The 9,010-nt window shown below is 33.7% G+C and overlaps 1 protein-coding gene and 1 long non-coding RNA gene across 2 annotated transcripts; both read right to left on the bottom strand.

The window, feature by feature from the left end:
* On the bottom strand, nt 2,387-3,061 carry LOC107616311. Its single transcript, XR_001614512.2, has 2 exons — nt 2,902-3,061; nt 2,387-2,602 (listed from the first exon to the last, which is right to left on the bottom strand). It is a non-coding gene; the product is annotated as an uncharacterized LOC107616311 (long non-coding RNA).
* LOC110265012 lies at nt 3,165-4,612 on the bottom strand. Its single transcript, XM_021107740.1, has 3 exons — nt 4,575-4,612; nt 3,807-3,897; nt 3,165-3,623 (listed from the first exon to the last, which is right to left on the bottom strand). Exons 1-3 carry the CDS (start codon nt 4,610-4,612, stop codon nt 3,165-3,167), a joined length of 588 nt encoding a protein of 195 aa, XP_020963399.1.

Here is a 9,010-nt window from a genome sequence, read left to right as displayed (position 1 = left end):
TAACAATATGTATTTTTAATAATATTATTACAACTAAATAATATTAAAAAATATAAATTATTAAAAAAAGTGATATATAGGTGACAAAGACATTATATAACTTATGAATATAATTACACAAAGAAATAAAAAAATTAATGAATACAATCACACAATCACCTAATAATACATACATTTAGCAAATTTAAAAAAAAAAAAACTATGGTCATCACAAAATTTTTCAGTTGTGCAAAAAATTAACAAAAATAGAGAGGGAAAAAGAGAACGAGGTATGCAATTATGTTAGAGGAGATAAAGAAAATGTGTAAAGTGAATGTTGATTTATATAGTAAATATTATTAATGTTTTGATAATTAAAAATAATATTCAATTTTCTAATTTTTTTATGAATATGACAATATGTATTTTTAACAATATTATTACAACTAAATGATATTAAAAAACATAAATTGTTGAAAGAAAAAAGAAGTAACATATAGGCGATAAAGACACTATATAACAGCTTAAAAAAGAATTCTATAACATTATATAAAGATATGTTATTATAAGGAGATAAAAATATAATGAGAATCTTATGACATAATGTAAATATAGAAGATTGTGCTCAAATTATATAAATTAGCCACTTAAGCAGTTAAGCTAACGTGGCATAATGCTACGTATTCACACTCACCTTGGCTGCCTTTTTCATTGCCAAAAACTCACGTCCACCGCTATCTCACCGTCACTGTCCCATCTATTCCAGTTGCCATACTATTTCTCAAGCTTGTCCCCTTCGTCTCAGCGTATCTCACGTTGCCACTTGTCTTTTCTGTCTTGTTCTTCCGTTGCACAACCCCTATTCTATCATCCCTACTACTCATTCTTGTCTCTTCTGTCTTGTTCCACCATCGCACAGCCACTATTATACTGCGCTCCAGCTCTCACTACAACAAAACGCCATTTAGCGGCGATTTCTAGAGCCGTTTAGCAGCGGTTTTGAACCGCCGCAAAATATTTCGCGGCGGTTTCATGAAACGCCAGAAGATAGGGCGCGGCAAAACGGATAGTGGCGGTTAACCGCCGCAGTATGTGAAGGAAAATTGCTATTACCCAATTTGCGGCGGTTACAAACCGTCGCTAAATTACGAACAGGAAGAAAACATATTATAGTTTTGCGGCGGTTTCAAAACCGCCGCCAAATTCAAATTTTCCATTAAAATTTTAGATTTTCTATTTTCTATTATTTTGCCTATTTTGACAAAGAATGTTTATTAAACTTTAATTTTTTTTACGTTTTAACTAATTAAAACAAATTGCATCCAAGTAAAACAACTCAATTAACATAACAAACCAAATTAAACATATGCAAACATAACATATATAACGAAAATTGTCATAACATCATCCAAAATAAACTAAGAATGATCAAGTTGAATAAAATAAGCAAAACGTACTAAACCTACTTAAATGTAAAAGTATCCAAGACCATTAATTGAAATTCAAAATTTTTGTTGCGGGTCGTGATTGCCAGATGAAGATGGCCCTGCGCATGACGAGTCCGGTGTACCGCCCACAAAAGCCAGCTCTTTAGCAATCTCAACTGGCAAATTGCCTCCTAACTGTTGGACTACATATCCCAAGACCTTATGTATTGACTGTCTCTTCGCCCGCTCTTCTTCTAGCTTAGCCGTCAATTCTGCAATCATCCTCTTATCCTCTGCATTGGACTCTACAGAACTCGACAGTTGTTCATCAGCGTTACCAAAGACTTGGGTGGGACATGGTCCAGCACCTAGGGCACGAACTCGTCCTGGGTGCTCCTTTCCGAGAACTTGTGCTAGCGAGTCATTTTGTGAAAGGTTCTTAGAGGATCCATCCTAGCTCTCAACATTCGCAATTGCTTCCTACAAATATACAACATTGGAAAGGAAGAAGTTAACAGTAGCACGATATATACAGTAAGCTATATTTTACTTCAAATTTTCAAACATGACTTACACTAACAACACGCACATCGGGATGGATATACGAGCCATCTTTTTTCTTATGAGTCATGATAAACAACTCTCCTCTACCAATGGACCTTCCTTGCTCTCTCTCCTATATTATTGATATTGACACAATTTAGTAAACAACAACAACATTTTTCAGGAAGCTTAATCAAAATCTAATGCAAATAATGACTTATTACCACTTCGTCTTTTTTTCTTGCCAATGTTTTGGAGCCCCTAGTATGTGTGTATAGTTGTTTGCTCCGATTTAAAGTGTTCTGTTTACACTTTTCTATGAACAAATAACAAAACAAATGTAAATAAGAAAGATATGTTGAATATAAAATGTAAGAGAATTAATATGTATACACATGTTTTGTTTTGTGGAAATAATAAAATATACCAAAGCTTACCTGTGTTTCTTCATTCAGGCGATAGTCAACGAACTTTTTCCAATCATTTTTGTCTATTCCTTTCGGGTGATGCTGAAGATTTTCCTCATAAGTCCTTATTTGTTTGTAACACCTATGAAACAAGTGGTGCCTTGTATCCTTCCATTTCTTTCCTATCCTCTTCAAAATATCGCGCTTTATTTTTTCTTCGGCATCGTCCTCATAGTAAAAGACCCGCTACAATTAGTTTACATTGTCATTAATGAAGACCAACGAACAAAGACCAACGAACAAGTATAAGACTAATAATTTGAAGAAATACCACAACCATTACAGGCTAATTTAAATTGTTAAAGTATGACCCTCAAATCCAGTACAAGCTGTCGTAATTACGTATAAATGAGAAGTGCTTAAATGATGATGTAAAAAACACAATATGAAAATTTTACTGACCATATAATTTACCCATGCAAAAGACCTTTAAAAAAAATACCGAATACTAAAATTGCTTAAATTGTAGAAGCTTAAAGTTGTACCTTAAGCATGTCGTACGCATGTTCCCTCTTTGCTTTGCTCACCAGCTTCTAACTGTCTAAGTGTATGGGAAACTGGGAATAATCCGCACCGAAACTCCCTATGAAACCACTCAATAATCCTGCCGCCTGATCAATCGGTTGCAGCTCACTGTTAAATAGGAGTACTATCTTTGTATTAGAAGAGAGGGCTATAGCCTCCTTCACGCTTAGCTTAGAAAATTTTCTCACGCCGTCCTATAAGAAGTGTATGGGAAACAAAATTACTATCTAATCATTGCACAAAATAAAAATAGAAGTAAAGGACTATAAAGATAACTGTTTACAAAAATGGGAGGAAAAAAATGTTTACCGATAACAGTAACTTCCCAGAAATCTGTATCTTTGGCTTTCTTGTTGTTATGCTGACCTTCGACTTCTTGAGCAGCAAACAAGTCGTCGATGTGGTCATCAAACGATGGAACTTCATCCACCTCTGGGTCGTAATCATCATCCCCTAATTCATGATCAGCCACCTCCGCGCGATGCCGAGTCTCTATGTTGTCTGTTGGAGTTTGAGGGTCATCAGCAGTATTCGACTGTGCATTCCTATGATCGATGCGCGGTGCACGAAACGATTCATTCATACGGGTTGCCGGAGCTCTATTAGCTGAGGATGAAATCGGAGGAGCCCTATCACGTGGTTGCTCCCGTGATGTCTGAGCTCCTCTAGTCGTGGACCCAACCTTAACGCAATGTGAAACCATTTAGAATTATATCTTAGAGAACGAATTAATATTGAGAATTATTTTATTTCATAAACTAATAATTTTGCTGGGAGAAAAATTAATGCGGTTCGATGATACAATTGAAGGACATATAATTTTCACATAAGGTTACGTCAAGAAATGTTAACCACAAACACTAACCGTTGTCTCTTCAGTACCGGCATTAGTTTCGGCATCTTTCGGGAGTTCCCGTATAATGTTGTACCTTGGTTTCCTAGGCATCCTTACAAACCTGTATAGAAAACAATATTAGTAGACAAATGACAAGTACAACATAAAAAAACGCTTAAAGCAAATAGAGAATACAAATTATACCCCAAAAATAGGGAATAGAAAATTATGAAATCTATATGGAATACTATAAGGCACATTACATGATACATCATAGACTGATAGAATATTAGAATTTATTTTTTTAAATAATTTAACAACATAATCAACTAAGTCTAATTAAATTAGTTTAAAATAAAAACATTAATTAGTTTTAATGTTAGTTGAAGTCTTACTATTTAATAGGATTAATAACTGGTTTCTCAATAAATTTGAATGTGTCATAATTAAAAATGTGTATATCAATTTAATTCTTGACCTGGTAAGTAAAACAACTTGTATAAGTGTAAAATTATTTATTATCAAAAGCCAATAATCAAGCTTGACAAACTGCAATGGTTATACTAAATTGGATATTCATTATTCAAATATACAAACAAATAATAGTGGTATGGTATAATATTACAATAAATAGAAAGGTGAGTTGTTATGTAGAGGTGGGTTCCCTAATGAATCTTGCACTGAAACTCTTCCATGCTCCCTACTTACCTTACTTATTTTTCGCGATAAAAAAACGGAGTAGAATTTAAATCAAGAATTCACAAATAATCCAAATCCATCAACCAAGGTCAAACTCACAGTAATAACACCTTCCTCACAGTATCAGCAGCAACCATACCAAATTAATTAGCTGATAACATAACTTCAACGACAATTAATAAACCATATCAAGAAGTTCTTATCTCGTAAGCCATAACATAGCAGCAGCAACAACCAACGAAATTAACCCAAAATTAGCATATGCAATCCAAGAAAAAAAAATACAGAAGGAACAGAACAAAAGCAACTAAAATCAGACAAATGGGGATGGCGAACAATGAAAAGTATTAAAAAATAAAGACATGAACAAAAAAGGCAAGAATCTGAACCAGTGAAGGGACGGCGTAGAGACGAAAAACACACGACAGCCAGCAGGAGAAAGGAAAGAACAGCAGCAGCTGTGGGAGAATAAGGGAGACTATTGGATTCCCGAACTAGGCCTTTTTATTTGTTTTTTGGTATCCAAAACGACGTTTAGATCCTTCATTTATTCTCAAGAAACAAAATAAAAACATCATAGGAGTTACACTTATCTGTAATCATAATACTGGAAGAGGAGAAAGGAAAATACGCATAACCTAGTAATGATTAGTCTAAAATAATGAAAGAAGAGAAGGGAAATTACATAAGAAATCTACTTAACACATGTTTTTAATGAAAGGCTTGATTTGATTAATATGACTGTATATATTATAAGTAGAATGACAAATTGATATATAATCTTTTTATATATATGTATATAAAAAAAATAGACCAAAATTTTCAACTCAAAAAAATAAGATAACTAAACTAAGGTACCATATATCATGTACGATCAATATCTATACATCATGTGTGTATGTATAATCAACTTAGAATATATGAATGTTGTATTTTTAATAATTTAGGATTAATATCAAATTATATTATTAACGAATTTTAACAATAAGAATTAATTAATACAACATTTATAAAATATAATTCCTTATATTTAGAGTCCTAACTTTTTATTCAGTATAATAAATAAATATACCTAATAAATTAAATTTAGCATCAAAAGTGGGATTGGGATGGGGAGAAAAGAAAAAGACAAAGACAAAAGCAAATGAACTTTTATGAGCAAATAGAATCTAAGCAGAGCAAAGCACAATCATCCATTCTAACAAAAAGATGCTATATATGAAACTAGGGGTGGGCATGGTTTGGATTTTTATAAATCTAAATTGGATCCACTTCAGAACTAGTTTTATGGTTCATGAAACCAAACTAGAATTGGATTGAAGAGAGAAACCGGTTATAAATCGGTTTGAAAAAACAAAAACCGATTTTAAAATTTAAATCCGGTTTTACTTACAAACCGGTTTTAAATTCAGTTTTACTTACATACCGGTTTTAAATCCGTTTTTTTTAAATCCAAATCTAAAATTCGGTTTTTTTTTTATAAAATCCAGTTTTAAAATCGGATTTTTTAACCAAAAATCCAGTTTTAAAACCAGTTTATTCAACCAAAAATCCAATTTTAAAACTAGTTTTTAAAAATTCAATTTTCAAACCAGATATTTTAATAAAAAATCCAAATTATATATCTTTCAAAATAAGACTGCAAAAAGTTATCAGCTGAAAAGACCCAAACACTTTAACAAGAAACAGAAGAAGATGGTGCTGACAAGAATAAGCTATTTAGCTTAAAGACTAAAAGAGCCACTATTGACCATGATGAAGAAGAAAGATATTTATGATTAAGAAGAAATTAAATTAAAAATTAAAAATAGAACTGGGATTCACACATGCACATGCCTCTTCCAATATCGTAGTAGTAGGAGAGTGAAGGGACCAAAACCAACATAGAAAATGGTAGCAGAAGATTAATAGGAACCCTTTAAATGACTTAATTATCAATCCAATTTCAAGAAAAATAGGAAAACCAGACAATAACACAAACACAAACACTGCATAATTCATAATTCTGTTTAACCAATTATATTAATTGAAGCTTTTAGTTTTTTCCTTCCTTCATCGTAGCCACAAAACCACACCACCCTATGCAAAAGAATCCATAGTACTTCTATCTTTTCTTTTCCAAAACAAACCAAAAAAGATGTTAAGGCTTACATATAAAGTACTCACTTCAGTGGCTTCCTCGTTCTCCACAGCACTTATATGGATTAGGATAATTATTTATTGATTACTATATTAAAAAAAAGAAAAATTAGAATTAAAATTAACAAAAAGGGGGCTAATAAAAGTTATAGAAAGGTAGCTTTGTTGAAATGAAGAAGCAGCAGAAAGAAAGTAGAAATTAACTGCATCAATTTATTCAATGTTCGTAAATTTATGCATGGTCTATACCATGATTTGGGTGTGCAGGACCTCACCGTGCAGACTGATCATACTTGACACTTCTTAATTTTAACAAAGCTACCTTTGGTTATAAATGAGTCATGAGTACTTTCATGAGTACTTTGAAAGTACTCATGACTCATTCATAACCAAAGGTAGCTTTGTTAAAATTAAGAAGTGTCAAGTATGATCAGTCTGCACGGTGAGGTCCTGCACACCCAAATCATGGTATAGACCATGCATAAATTTACAAACATTGAATAAATTGATGCAGTTAATTTCTGTTTTGCATCACTGGATTCTATACAAGCACATCGATATTTTACTATATATATAACTATATACAAAAATAGGTGAAACCATAGGATCAATCCACTTTATAGGATCAGTTTTATTGTTCAAAGAAACATGAAGTAGAGTTAGATATGTTGTCCCGTTAGGGTATTTCATGAAATTGTATCTAAGGAGTAGAACCATGAACAAGATGAACAATGATGCTATCACAATCCCGCCATACCATATGCAACCACACATAATCGCCCTACAAAATATAGGTGCAAGAAAATATAGGTGTAAGTAATGTACATAATTATATTAAGTTTAAGAGTGTGACATAACAATAAGAGACCATTTTTTTGTGTGGGAGTACGTACTCCTCATCTAGCGCCCGACGCTCTGCTAGGGTTTCACTACGCCGCCTCCATGGTTACACCTTTCTTTGTCTTTTCTTCGTCAAACTCTTTTCCATCTTCTTCTACTTTCTTTTCTTAATTTCTTTTCCACTTAGCTTCCTAATTTTTGTTTTCTCTCCCAATTCATTCCTCTTTTAATTCATTTCATTTTCTAATTCACTCATTCCATATATCTTATGTCTCTTTGGAATCATTGAATACAAATTCTGATTTTCTCTACACCATGAGCAACAAATCAGAGACTCAGAACCCTCATATAATTGCTATGACGGTGGAGGGTGCCATCCTTCAAGTGGCACCCAAAGAAATATGAAACCGCTCTCGCGGAATTGTCGGGGTTTGGGGAGACCCCTGACAATCCACAATCTTAAAGGGATTTGCAAATCCTACTCCCCCGAGGTTGGTTTTATCTGTGAAATAAAAAATCAATCTCAACAAGTTGAAGGAAAACTAAGATCTTGTGGTTTCAAGGAATGGTTTATTGTAGATCCGAATGGATTATCAAGGGGTTTGGCAATGGCATGGAGGGATGGTTGCACTGTTCAGATTTTACAGCATGGTAGATTTTTCATTGCGGCATCAGTTCTGACAGCTGGTTCTAATGATCCCTATGGTGTTCTAGGTGTTTATCTCAGTTCAAATAATCATCATAAAATGGCTCAATTTGCTGAATTAACTTCAGTCACCCAACAGTTCGATGGTAAGGTTGTGTTAATGGGGGATTTTAATGCCATTTCTAATCAATTAGAGAAAAAAGGTGGGGGTGCTAAATCTCCTTCTTCTATTGAAACCTTTAATAGTTTTATTGATGATAATTACCTGATTGATATTGGTATGGTCGGAAGACCATTCACTTGGTCAAATAGACGGAGGGGTGATGAGTTGATACAGAAAAGACTGGACCGATTCCTGGTAGGAGTTGATTGGCAGCAACTCTATCCCAATGCAACGGGTCTTAGACTGTCAGAATCAGGCTCAGATCATGCCCCTCTTCTCCTAGACTCTAATCCGAGAACTGAGAGATCTAAACGCCGATTCAAATTCCAAGAAAGATGGTGTTCCAATGATGAAATAAGGCAGATTGTTAGAGAGGTTTGGCATGAACAGATTGATGGTTCAGCCATGTATATCCTAGCTCAAAAAATAAAGCGTTGTTGGCATAAGATTGTCAGATGGCAGCAAGAACATAGATCTAATTCGAAGGTGGAGATTGATTTACTACAGTCGGAATTAGAGGAACTTCGTTTAGCAAGAATTCATGGAGGCGACATCATTTTAGAAATAGAGGACAAACTTGAAAAAGCATTGCAAAATGAGGAATCTTATTGGAAAGATAAGTCTAGAGTCAAATGGATCAAATCTGGTGATCAAAATACAGCTTTCTTCCATCAGAAATTTAGAAACCGAACCCGAAGGAATAGAATTTGGCAACTAACTGGCAGTGATGGTGAAGTGGCTACTTCA

The sequence above is a fragment of the Arachis ipaensis genome, chromosome B01 (genome assembly GCF_000816755.2).
Source record: "Arachis ipaensis cultivar K30076 chromosome B01, Araip1.1, whole genome shotgun sequence".
NCBI classification, from domain to species: domain Eukaryota; kingdom Viridiplantae; phylum Streptophyta; class Magnoliopsida; order Fabales; family Fabaceae; genus Arachis; species Arachis ipaensis.
The sequence above is the reverse complement of the archived record's forward strand: the minus strand, read 5'-3'. Positions and strand labels throughout refer to the sequence as shown.

Excerpts from the sequence above, each read along its gene's own strand:
- LOC110265012 (XM_021107740.1), bottom strand. The coding sequence starts at position 4,612 with ATGGTTGCTGCTGATACTGTGAGGAAGGTGTTATTACT. Across the intron at positions 3,898-4,574 it reads GTGAGGAAGGTGTTATTACT|GTTTGTAAGGATGCCTAGGA; the intron begins GTGAGTTTGACC and ends TTTTCTATACAG. Across the intron at positions 3,624-3,806 it reads CCGGTACTGAAGAGACAACG|GTTGGGTCCACGACTAGAGG; the intron begins GTTAGTGTTTGT and ends CATTGCGTTAAG.